Raw genomic sequence first — 13349 nt, 5'->3', positions numbered from 1 at the left:
TTTACTATATTAGGGGGGAAAAGAAGCAGTCAATATTCACTTTTATTTTATTGGGAAGCTGCAATTCATTTTTAACAGCACATCTGTAAATGAAAGGAAATAACCAGCCTTAGTAAAACAAGCCATAGTTGGAATGTTACTGAACACAGTTGCACTTTATTTCACCATTTTAAACAAATATGTAATGTAGCAGCAAAGTATAGAAATCAACTGTGGAACCGGCTTCTTGCATTATTCAATACTATGTGAAAAAAAGTATCTCAGTGGTTTTGCTACTTAGTGGCATTGAAGAGCAGTAAAACTGACAAAAATACTATTTATTTCCATTGTTGGATCCATCCAATGAATCATTCATTCACAATAGGCCTAAATGTAGACAATTAAAATGGTAAAAGTTTAAAAAAGGCCCAAAGAGAGGAAATGTTGTGCAAATTACAGTCAGTGATGGCTCTTAAAAAGAACATGTAACAAATGACCTGATGACAATGAATGTGTACTACAGAGTAAGCTACTGTCAGATTTACTTACTGTATTCATGTTTAATTGCTCTAGTTAAGTCATATTTAAAGACAATTCATGGCTAAATCATTGCAGCAATAGTTTTCTTTGTGCGCATGAGATTAGATGCAGTCAGATACACCACCATTGCTACTAACCTAAGGATTGCTTACACAACACAGGAAGCAAGGGGACATTCAGGCAGCGTTAAAAGAACATTGTGCAAAATCACAAAAACAGAAGAATAAGAAGGATTTCCATCAAACACATCCTAAAAAGACTTTGCAACTACAATATCAGCCATCATAAAAACGGATTCCTTAGGTAAGATTATTCTCAATATTTGGGATCAAAGGGCATAGGACCCAACTCTATTTTTACGTCAGCCATGTGTCTGTCTGTGTTCCGTCCTGCTCTGCTCCACTTCCTCTCTCTTTGTGGCCGGGCCCTCTGATGCTGCTGCTTTGCTAGCCTTTCTTCTTTATTATCCGTATCTGGCCCCTCAAAGGGTCTACTGTGAGTTGGCGAACAGAAATGTCAGAATATGGTAATACACAACATTCTATTGAAAAAAACAGTTATGAAAACTATAAACTTACCTTGACCCGTAACGTTTTGAGTAGGTATCTCCAAAGAAGTGCCTGTAGACATACTCGTCAAGATCTTCAAAGACGTCATCGTTGTGGCCATGGTACTCATCCATGTCCTCCAGGTAGTCTTCCACACCACTAACAAAGTCTGTGAACAGCATCTGATCGTGGATGAAGACGCCGTTGTGAAAGAAAGTTTTAATAAAGCTCTCCAGCTCAGTCCAGTGGTGGAAGTGGTCAACCTCCTGCTGGAGGTAGCTGTGAAGTAGCTGGTTGAACTCATCTGCTCTTATGGGGTCCATGGCTTTGTTGAAGAGGCTCATGGATTCTTGGTAGGCACAGTCGAAAACCCCAGAGCAACCTTTGAGCACTCCTCTTTGCTGTTGCTCAGCGTCTGGGTCCTCCTCAACTTTACTCCCTGACTTCCGGGTGTTACGGTGTGCCTGGAAAGAGTCGTCAGTGGATTTACGAGGGTGACGATGCAGGGGCTTGTGGGTTCTGGGCTGCCATGGTTCCTCCTCTGAGTGCTTGCTTCCATGGTCTCTATGATGCTCCTGCTGCTCAGTCTTGGCATCCTTCCTCTCGTGAAACCTCCGATTGTGAGGCCGGTAAGTCTTGTCCATCATGCGCGAAGCAGAGTCCTTGAAGTGGCGGAAGGTCGATTTCACAGAATCTGAGAACTTCCTCAGATTCTCCTTCACAGCCTCTTTGGCTTTCGTTATCTGCTCTTTGTGATGGTGCACAAACTCCTTGGTGGAGTTCTTCACCGCATCAAAAGTATCTTTCACCTTCCCTATCACGCCGTCCTTGGACTTCTTGACTTTGGCCTTCTTGTCTCCCTTGGCCCTCTCCTCTTTGGTTTCCACATAGAGCCTCTCCCAAAGGTCGGAGCGCTGCTGCTCAAAGCTCAGCTTCTTCTGCAACTCCATGAGCCGTGACTGCAGCTCCTTTGTCTCCAGGTCGGCCTCTCCTCCGGCCCTGGTGTTGCGGCTGCTCAGCTGCTCCCTTAGCTGGTCAGTCACGCTCCGCTCATTATCCAGCTCCCTCCTCAGCGTCTGGGCCTCAGCCATTAGGGCCTCCCTCTGGCTCAGGAAGCTGCGGAGGCGCTGCGTCTCCTCCTCCAGGTGGTCCTTCAGCCTCTGGTTCTCAGACAGTATGGAGTCGGCCCCGGCCCCAGTCTCCTCCAGGTCTCGGATCTGGGAGCGCAGGTTCCTCAGCTCCTCCTGAAGGGTGGACAGGGACTCCTCCTCACGCTCCAGGGAACTCTTCAGCAGCTGATTCTCCACCATCAGGTGATTCTGCCAAGACTCAATCTTAACCCTCTCTTCACCAGTCTGCTTCAGTTTCACGACCAAGTCTTCTTTCTGGGCCTTGTTTCAAAACAAAAATACATAATTTGTTATGCATCCACAAAGGAGTATTAGCAAAACGCGTAACATATGAACAACAAGGGGAACAGTTAGGCTTAAATTAATAATGAAGATGGTTAAAAGTGAAACAATGACATAACATTTCTTCAGTCTCACAAATAAACAACAAATCAATTAATGGTGAATTTTGTTGCAGTATTTGAATCTTTATTTAGATATTAGTCCACCTTCAATTTATATGGAAAGACCCACCACTAGTGTTCAATTTGAACCTTAACCTGTTCTTGCATGTTACCTGTAGATGGGCCTGTTTGGATCTGAGATCCTGGTTCTCTTTAGTAAGCTTGTCGATAATCCCTGTGAGAGACAGCATCATGTTACTCTTGTCCTTTGGGTCTTCTCTCAGACTCTTAACCACGTCCTAAACGTGTGGAAACAGCATCACCAAAGTGAGCAAATGCATTGCTATAAAATGAGAATACACTCTTAAGCCTCATCTCACGCTACAGTTAAGTGGAGTGTTAAATGTTTCTCAAGGGGGCAAAAAGCCATCAAAAACAAATCTTAGAGAATCCTTGCATATAAAAAATATTGAAGATGAATAGTTTAAAATGTGAAAAAAAAATATAGCTGCGAACAGCAATGTGAACAGGACAAAGGAGAAAATATCAGTTGGATAACAAAGCAAGCACTTTATCATGTAGGATCAATCTTCCTTTATGTGCAATCAGTTAAAGCATTGAAGATGATTATAAAAGTATTTTTTGCATATGTGCATCTATAGGTACAGTGTGGTCATATTTTAATGCAGAGAAAAAAACAATTAAAAGCCTTTTGTAATGAGTCTAAACACACAATCCGGAGTGTACGGTTCATGAGGAGAATATGCCTGCAGATGATTTTGAGCATTAGCATGACATGACTTGTTAACAGTTTCCTTGTTTTTGAGATATCAAAACCAAATTCAATGTGGTTCATCTTAGGGATGTCCATGATAGCGATGACAAATTTCAAGTTGCTAGGCCACTATGGAGTATATTTACACTGGTTTAAATGGACACGTAAAATCAGATTTTGACCAATCCCCTCGTCTTTCTCAAACTAATTTAAGACATGTACTTTCCAAATTTGGTGTCATTTGGTCCTATGGTTCATGAGAAGAAGATTTGAGGTATTTTAAACCTATTTTAGCATATACGCATCTACTGGTATAGTGTGGCCATCTTTAAATTCATCAATGTTATTTACCCTTTAGGGACTATTTTGATGAGTCCAAAGACCACATTTGGAGTGAATCTAACTTTTAGTCCATGAGATTTATTATTATTTTAAGCAATTAGCTTTACATAGTCAGAAGTTAATTGTTAAGTTCTTATTTTTAAAGATATCAATGCCAAGCTGTCTTTGATGACCATAAAAGTTAAGTTGATGGGCGTTTGTGAAGTGGATTTACAAAGGATTTAAATGGACACGTAAAATCTGATTTCCTGATTATCAATAACTCAGCCATCTTGTAACCAATCCCTTAGCTTTTCTCAAACAAAGTTAAGAAATGTACCATGACGAATTTGGTCCAAAAATATATCTTGACAGACTTTAGGTCCTTGAGGCAAATTTGTTCAGCATAAAAAAAGACACCCACATACAACGTTTCAAGTATCTAGGTTACACATGGCAGCGGATATGAGGGTTTAAGTGAGATTGCTTATAACACTGCCACCTTTAGGCCAATCGGTGCAATTCTTTTTGTCTTAGTTACTCATGTCCTCTAGATTCTGTGTGCCAAATTACAAAAAATGCTACCAATCAATCAATGCTTAAATTATTTGACCAGGTCAAGAAAAAAAATTATGCGTAACAATTGATTTAACAACGTTGCTGTGAACCCCGAAATATAAACCACAAAAACAAGGATAGGTTACACAGTATAATATAGGGGGCATGCAATGTATTTCAATACAAGGACCTCATTGCCCAAAAACATTTTGCTACTGTGTGTCATATGAAAAACTATTTGAGATCAGTGGAAAATGTAACAAAGCTAGATAGTGTTTGTTTGACCACTTCCTTTGAGACATACTTCGTAATAATAATATATTTTTTTAAATCCTTCCATGTGGTTGGTGGTAAAGATACATTATTTTGCTCTCTGGAAGGAGCTTTAGTTGAGGCATAATCATTACTTACCATAGAAGTTAGATTTTCTTGAAAAATAATAGTGAAATGAGTGCTCACTGAGCATTGCTGTAAAAGTGGATAGATCAATTTAATATTGAAACACTTAAAGTTCTTCCTAAAATATGATACTGATAGTTCCAAATGTGACATTAGGACTACTGGCACTTTAATGCCTAAAATCTGCATGTGTTCAGTCAAAAAAGAGAGAATTCTATAGCTGAAACAAAGTTCACCAAAGATATAAATAAAAACAAAAAGAAACAGAAAAGTTAGGAAACAGTTTAAGACAAAAATAACATGTATTTTGTTTTATTATGCTAGTTTATTTGAGAAGGATAATAGAGGGAGGTGGCTTATGATATCTAACTGTATGTATCAAGAACTCTTTACAGACCTTGTTGATGACATTTGGTCCTTTATGACACTGAGTCTGCAGATCTCTCGAATTACCAAGGTCGTTCACTCCACAGATCTTCTCCACAATCTTCTGCCTGTCCTGAACCTGTACTGTGCCTGTGTTAGAATTAAATATTAGGCATTCCCTTCATTTTCCATAAGCATAGACATGATTCACCAGATGATGACACACATTCAAGAATAGTAACACAGAAGCAGAAAAAGTTGGGAAATGTCCATGCATAATCCCACTAGGTGCAATAAAAATGGTTCCCATTCTTGGACAAACAAAAATGTCAAGACTTAACCAAAACTATTTGGTGACATTGGTCAGCAGTGGCAAAATGAACTCAATAACAGCAATTTGTTATTGTGTGTATTGTTATTGACTTATGACCACACTCGCTGGCAAATTAGAAAACCCCTGACATTCCATGTGTGGGATGTAGGTGTTGAATTCCCTGACCCTTGGGAAATTGGGAACCCACTGTTACCTCACCTTACCAAAGATGACAGCACAAGAAAGTGATATACTACCACACAAAAACAGAAAAGAAATTGACTTAAATTCAACAAGTGACCCATCATGAGCATTTGGTTTGTAGTCAACTCACAAAATGTGGCACCCCTCTATGATTAAGTTGATCAGTCATATTCAGCATGTCACCTTTCAGCCAGCTCTGAGCCAATAACATTGGAAAATTGATTGCTTATTGACCACAACCCAGATACCGTATTACATTTTTATCATTTAGCACACTCTCATCCAGAGTGACTTACAGGAGCAATCAGGGTTAAGTGCCTTGCTCAAGGGCACATCGACCGTCTTAACTGCTAGGCTACCTGTCGCCCTATGACTAAATTGTTTGTTTCTACACAAACATTCTGATGAGGATGGATTCAAGAGGTCAACAGAAGCACTAATTCTCTTTTCACTATCTTAATAGGATGTGTATCCTATCAATATGATCATGTAGGCACTTGACATGCTTTGCATAATCCCACTAAACAAACAGGTTTAGTTTGTGCTATTCAAAACTACGATGCAGTGATGACACATGACATTCACATGACATTATAATGACTTATGCGCCTAAGCAAGTTGAGTTTGACAATTACCCTCAAACCATCCACTCCATACTGTACCTTCAAATTTTCCTGGAACACAAAACCAACATGTTAAAACTGCTAAAACAGCCCTCCTTGTGAATTCCTTTTTACCAATGATTCCATACTCATAATTAGAAACATTGAAATTCTTCATCACATATTTCCCAATTCTTTCCCATGATGCTTACCGTAGAAGTGACCAAAGCCCATGCTGATGGCGATGATGAGGGCTAGTAGGATGCATTTGTTAAGGGTGCTGCTGACATGGCCTTGAGGTGGGGGAACAACGCGAGGTTCCTGCTGCACCTCCTCCTCCTGTACCTCCTTCTGCTCCTCCTCTAGAGTCTCCTCTCGGTCACTGTGGCCAGACTCCTGCACCTCCTCTCCATGCTCAGCCACAGAGCTAATGGTGCTCTTCCTCACCCTGCGCCTCCGCACTACTGGGGTGACCTGCTCTCCTCCCTCATCCTCACTGCTGCTAGAGTCTGCAACCACAGGCTGCTCCGCAGGGAAAACTGCAACATACACACACCAACACAAAGAATCATAATTACAAGGTAGACATGTAGGTTGACATGCTTGTAAACCATGCTTATGTTGCTAAAATAATTAACAGCACATTGCTGCTTGAAATATTGTTTTAATTGCCCTCATTGATCTAGTAGCAAAGTGCGGTCCATGGTAATATTTCACGTCTCCATTCAATTCTAATTAAAGAGCGAGCCCCTAAAAAGATACTTCTCATTTTGAAAACGGCCTATGTGGCATCGATATGAGTCAGAAACAGTTAATCTACTGTCAAAATTGACTACAAAGTGTAAATGGGATAATTTTGGTCATAAAGTCAGTCTCGTCCAAAATTAAGATTTGTGAGATAGAGGGAAAAAATGTATGGGTGCCGTAACAGTTTTCCTTGGGTTGGGTTTATTTCAATCCTGCCCACAGTCGGCAGCACCCAAGTAATCATCAATTCAGCACTCAGCTGCAGGCGACCCCATCGTGATGCCCATGGTCAGTTTGGTTTGACATTTGATATCCCTATGGAGCTATTTAAGGACCATCAATATATTACACAATGTACATGGGACAATATTAAAAACATGTCAATAGCTCAGAATTTACTGACTTAACCTCAAACCAGCTATAAATTGTGGAAATTCAAATATTGAAAGCATTGAATGAGACAACTAAAAGATGGGCCAATATTTTCATGTTGCACATTTACACAGTCATTTATTGACGGCCCATAACTAGCCCTAAAGACAGGCTATTCAATGTCAAACCAACTTTGCCACAGTGGCACACCAGCGGCTGAGGCTAATTGGCTAAATAAGTTGGCTAGCAGTAACTAGCCTAGGCAACATCAAGACAAGACCTGGTTAGCCTTTCAAGTTATCTAGAAGGGTGAGTGATTGTGTACTGTTTTGGCAGAGTGAATGTACAAACGCTTGCCACGTGCGAACACACACACACACCCCCACCCCCACACACACAGACACCCACATTAAACCACCCCCCCAAGAAAACTCTTATTTGGCTTCTGGCTGCTGCATTTCTCAATGATCAAGCCAAAAAACTAAGCCAAATCAGGAAGCTCAGGCCCCCTTTAAAGCCTATACATCATTTTTTGTAAAGCAGGGCTCTCCGACCCTGTTCCTGGAGAGCTACCGTCCTGTAGGTTCACTCCAACCCTAGTTTATCACACCTGATTCTAATAATAGGCTGGTTGAAAAGCCAAACCAGGTGAGTTACAACTGAGATTTCCACAAAAACATACAGGATGGTAGTTCTCCAGAAACAGGGTTGGAGACCCCTGTTGTAAAGCTAGGCTTCATGACATTGGTGCACATTAAACTGGGAAAACAAAAATAATGCTTTAGTCTTCCACAGGAAATGCCAAACCTGTAAAACTGGCACACACTGCTGTGAAAAATGTGCTTATGTTTTGCTTGACAATAACCATTGATTGCAAAATCTGATTAAGACATCCCTCTGGTAATAGGAGCAACATGTAAACAACATGCCTCAGTATCAAGTTTAATCTAGGTTACATGATCACAGAGGTGACCACTAGCCTAAAATGAAATGAGAAATACAGGAGATCCAGACTAACAACTAACCAAATATTCTGATAATACATTTTATGTCAAAAAAATTGTATATAGGCTAGGCTAATTATACATCAGGTATATCTGTCAAACCAATTAGATTTTGCCAAATCATCACTGGGGCAACTTCCAGTTGTTAAGTCTAAACAAACACACATCATGCCGAAATACCACACAAGTGTTTTGTTTCACACATTTAGTGGCGGTTGCAACACCTTTCAAAAACAAGCAGAACTTGTTTACATCATCGGGCAGCATTTGCCCTGACAACAGCTTACCAGGTTTAGGCCTGCTACACTGTGTTGAGCAAGACAAGCAGCACACTATCATATTCACACCAGTCCAGTTTATACCACCTGAGAGAGAACGGCTGCCAGACATCTGCCCTTTCAGATGACAGCCCAAATCCCACAGACTCTGTGGAAGCTTCCAGTGGCCCATCATCAGCCTGGCTTTAGGACAAGGGGAGGGGGAAAGGGATAGGAAGGAGTGCTTTGTTGGTTTCTTCTGTTTGTCGTCATGCCCTATCTGTTTTCTAATCCACTTCCTCTGCTTGATCATCACCAGACCATCAAACCTTGCTTGGAAACATCTCTAACTTTGAACAGCGAAGATAGATACAAATATATCTAAATTCCCCCAATTTACCTCATACTGGAATTCATTGAAACATCCCCTAAAGGGTGTGTTGGTTTGCCCTACCAGTCTCTGCTGCGCTGAAGGTGTACTGGCTGCTGGAGGAGGTGCCCAGGTAGAGCTCCTCACTGACTGCTCCCTCCTCCTCCTCCACTGTCTGCTCATCCCAAGGCCCGAGCTCAGTCTCCCTCGTGTCGCCCAGAGTCACAATGTCAGAGTGGTCGCTGGAGGAGCACAGAGTCACATGCTCGTCCCCGGCCACCTCACCTCCAGCCTGCAGAGGATATTCCACATGGTTGGCATAGGGACTGGAAACATAGCGACATGGGAATCATACAAATATACAGCCGAAGAATGTTTTGTTTTTATCCCTCACCTCAGAAGCAGACAATGTCTCGTCTAAGGTTTCTTCTTTCAGAGTGGCATCAAGAGATGACTCACCCCTCTCCTCAGTGCACTCAGCTGAAACACATTTAGAGTACATTTAAAATTTGAAGACAGGTTGAGTACACACCATCTACTGTGAGCAAATAACATCTCAATACCGCTATAAATGTGTTTCATTACATATGGTTAAACCAAATTATGTAGTGTTTTTCTGATACATGTATATTACAATGTTGTAACAGTTTTAACCCAGTCATCAATAGTTTTTTTGTAATAGGCCTAGATATTTCAAAGTGCTTTAATTTGTCACAACAAGGCATATGGTAACTCCTCCTACCAGAGAGAGCGGTGGGTTGGTCCTGCAGCAGCTCTGGCTCCAGCACTGCGCTCTCTGGGAGATCAGACCCACATTCCAGGCCGTTGTCTGGCCCCTGGGCCTCAATATCTGAACCCTTAGAAACAAGCCTATTATATTAGCCTACCACATTTCAGACAACCCTACATGAAGGCATACTATGATCTCCAGTTCACTACATTAACCATCAGACTTTCAAATGAATCTAGACAGTCGGCATAATGGCAATGACTGGCATAAAGGCGCTTAAGAAGTAACTAGATGACATGAAACTTTGAATTAGTCCGTCACTGTAACGGTCATATCTCAGTTCACTGGTCACGATGGCAACACCCACCCGTAGCACGCGCTCCAGCAGGTGTATCTCACTGATCATCCCTAAAGCCAACACCTCATTTGGCCGCCTTTCGTTCCAGTTCTCTGCTGCCTGTGACTGGAACGAATTGCAAAAATCGCTGAAGTTGGAGACTTTTATCTCCCTCACCAACTTCAAACATCTACTATCTGAGCAGCTAACCGATCGCTGCAGCTGTACATAGTCTTTCGGTAAATAGCCCACCCAATTTTACCTACCTCATCCCCATACTGTTTATATTTATTTAGTTTTCTGCTTTTTGCACACCAATATCTCTACCTGTACATGACCATCTGATCATTGATCACTCCAGTGTTAATCTGCAAAATTGTAATTATTCTCCTACCTCCTCATACCTTTTGCACACAATGTATATAGACTCCTTTTTTCCCTACTGTGTTATTGACTTGTTAATTGTTTACTCCATGTGTAACTCTGTGTTGTCTGTTCACACTGCTATGCTTTACCTTGGCCAGGTCGCAGTTGCAAATGAGAACTTGTTCTCAACTAGCCTACCTGGTTAAATAAAGGTGAAATAACAAATAAAACAGGCCAGTCCCATTAGAGTGCACTGAGGAATTTCAAGGGCTCTGGTTTCTAGTACTGGACTATTGGTCCTACAAGGGTTTGCTGAGAGGGAGTCAGGTGCTCAGGCTGATGGGGAATCAAATAAGGACCCAGGTAGGGTCAGGAAGACTTGACTTACTTCATTACTTATGATAGTCCACCCACAGGAGGACTCTGTGTCACTTGAGCTCTCTGACATGGCTCCGCCAGCTGGTAAAAACAATGGAGCACACTGTAAAAAACGCATTGGGAATGACTTTTTTTGCACAAGAGGAACATTTGAATACCCAAATGCAAAATGTATAATTCTGCATAAAAACCACGGTTCACTGATATTACATTGCGATAGGAGAGTTCACAACAACAGTACACAGACATTGCAGCAGAATGCATGCCTTGTTGACAGGGGAATGTCTAGCTCTCAAAAAACATTATTCTTCATATGGAGCTTTTTCAGCCATTACATTCGACCACATTTGGCTCCATGTAAACTACAATTCATTGACATCCATACAAAAACTCCTTGCTCAATATGTGAAAATACACCACCTAAAGGAGGGAGACAGATTTTCTGCCGAGTTGGGCCGAATGCTTACACACAGGTGTTCTGAACACACTAGATACCTAACAAGCACTCTAACGTGGAGATATGGCTGTGTGGGAACACTAACCCTATAAAAGGTGTGTAGTAATTTACCTTCTGTTTTTATAGCAAAAAAATATGTTTAACTGATATGAAAGACACGTTGCTTATATTTCCAAAACAGTACCGCAAGCGAAGCGTGTTAATGTTTAGAGTAAGCGTCCGGGCACTTAACACAACTCCCCCGGTCAGAAGATACTATCATCAATAGGCGCTAAAGTAGTTTGCGTCTATGAATGGTAGGGGATGTCATGCGGACCCCATTTGACCGTGAATGATTGCACCAATGCCCCACTTTTGGGGAGATCGAAAACTGTTCGTATGTTTCTCTGTATAGGCATAATCTTTCTGCAGCAGAACATGATAAAAAGTTGATACAGTAGTGGTTGTCTAGAATGTGGGTCGTGGGGGGGAAATGTCAACCCACCACAACAAAAACATTTTGGAATACTGTTACTTTACCAACTAACTAGTTTACTGGTGAACGAAAACGAAGCCTAGTGAGTATTGTTAATATTATTTAAACAAACCGAGTTTGGTGTGCATGGTTCAATGCATGGGGGGGCCTTCGTAACACTGTGCAAGATTGCATCGCTGCCGTCGGCCCCTGTGATGTCGCCAGCTAGTTAGCCAACTACGTTACAATTAGCACGAGTCCAATCCGCAATCGATTATTCAATACATTGATGCCTGGATATATGGCTAACTAACGTTACATATGTAGCGTTATTATATGCACATAACTAACAATTATCATAAGAAATTACACAATCTGGGGAAAATGCGAACGGAGGGGTGTTTTCTGCAAACAGCTGCTGGATAGACTGAAATTTAAACAGTTTATTGCTAGCTACCTAACAGTAATAGCTAGCCACTCGCACAGTTAGATAAACTAAGGTGTACTAACGTTAGTGGCTAACTTATCCTACTCTGTAACGTCAAGAAGTATGACTTACAAACCACTCTAACCGACAAAACATCAGACAGTAATATCATTACCCAGTAAGTTTCCAACGTAGAAAGTAAGAATTTCTGCAAACGATTCTTGAGTCACAATTGCGCTCTCACAGCTTCATCGATTTCAATTCAACAACAACACAATCAGCGTCTCGTCAGCCACACTAAAAATAGTACTTCCGGATCACGGAACTTTGAAAATGTTCTAAATAAAAGTCTCACCCGTAATTGTAGAAAAGTGTCAATAACCTGTATTTATTCATGATATATGAACAATAACTGTTTAAACATTAACAATGAAGGGGCAGGCAGCAGGGTAAGGTCATGGGGGAGAAGGGGGCAGGTAGCAGGGTAAGGTTCAGGGGGAGAAGAGGGCAGGCAACAGGGTAAGGTTCAGGGGAGAAGGGGCAGGCAACAGGGTAAGGTCAAGGGGGAGAAGGGGGCAGGCAGCAAGGTAAGGTTCAGGGGGAGAAGGGGGCAGGCAACAGGGTAAGGTCACGGGGGAGAAGGGGGCAGGCAGCAGGGTAAGATCAAGGGTGAGAAGGGGACAGGCAGCAGGGTAAATTCAGGGCATGCTCAGACACTGAAAGAGAGGACACAAAGACCTCTGGATTATTATGCTATTTCAATTGCAATGAATTATGTTATGCAGCACAGTGAAAAGATTGATAATGCATTTTTTATGGAAGTTCTGCAATTCTGCAATGGCCAACTGCTACAAAAAAATACAGAAAAGATTTGTGTTGGGCGGCTTAAATGGAAAGATGAGAAGTTTGATATAGGCCTATGTGCTTGTGTTATGCAGCTAAAGGAAGGCATAGGTAAGGATAGTAAAGTGGTGGAGTCTGTGCCGGACACTGGTGTTAATCAGGTGCTTGAATTAATTGAGTCACAGGAAGGAGTAGTAAAGGGTGGACCTAGTGCTATTGTAGGAGTTGACTGTACTGATAGTGACGCTGTTGTCTGTAGTGAGAAAGTTAACTATGGAGTTGACCGTACTGATAAAAGCATAAATCAGAATAATTTGACACAACATATTATAAATACTGTTGAACACCCACATTTGACACATAAATTGTATGGGGGTGGTCGTGATGTTGGGGAGTACAAGAAAGTTAAGACTTACCAAAGAAAGGGGGAAAAAATACAATGTGTTTAGATCATTATGCTAGTTCAATGGCAGTACATGCTGTCATGCA

The 13349-nt window shown here is 41.5% G+C and overlaps 1 protein-coding gene across 8 annotated transcripts; it reads right to left on the bottom strand.

Moving 5' to 3' along the window:
- Positions 1 to 12: 12 nt before the first annotated feature.
- On the bottom strand, positions 13 to 12311 carry LOC112249196 (cell cycle progression protein 1). 8 transcript variants are annotated; one of them, XM_024418947.2, is made up of 12 exons: positions 12193 to 12311; positions 10690 to 10782; positions 9611 to 9725; positions 9263 to 9348; positions 8953 to 9160; positions 8607 to 8702; positions 6331 to 6657; positions 6152 to 6190; positions 5031 to 5149; positions 2754 to 2879; positions 1098 to 2458; positions 13 to 1012 (listed from the first exon to the last, which is right to left on the bottom strand). In XM_024418947.2, exons 2-12 carry the CDS (start codon positions 10747 to 10749, stop codon positions 835 to 837), a joined length of 2715 nt encoding a protein of 904 aa, XP_024274715.2. In that variant the 5' UTR covers positions 10750 to 10782; positions 12193 to 12311; the 3' UTR covers positions 13 to 834. The 8 variants fall into 8 exon arrangements, with proteins under 8 accessions (XP_024274715.2, XP_024274716.2, XP_042175581.1 ...); XM_024418948.2 differs by having other exon boundaries at positions 10690 to 10760; positions 12193 to 12305; XM_042319647.1 differs by having other exon boundaries at positions 6179 to 6190; positions 10690 to 10760; positions 12193 to 12305.
- Between the last annotated feature and the right edge of the window lie 1038 nt (positions 12312 to 13349).

Source organism: Oncorhynchus tshawytscha, unplaced genomic scaffold (assembly GCF_018296145.1).
Source record: "Oncorhynchus tshawytscha isolate Ot180627B unplaced genomic scaffold, Otsh_v2.0 Un_scaffold_4_pilon_pilon, whole genome shotgun sequence".
NCBI lineage: Eukaryota > Metazoa > Chordata > Actinopteri > Salmoniformes > Salmonidae > Oncorhynchus > Oncorhynchus tshawytscha.
This window is presented reverse-complemented; position numbering and strand designations above follow the sequence as displayed.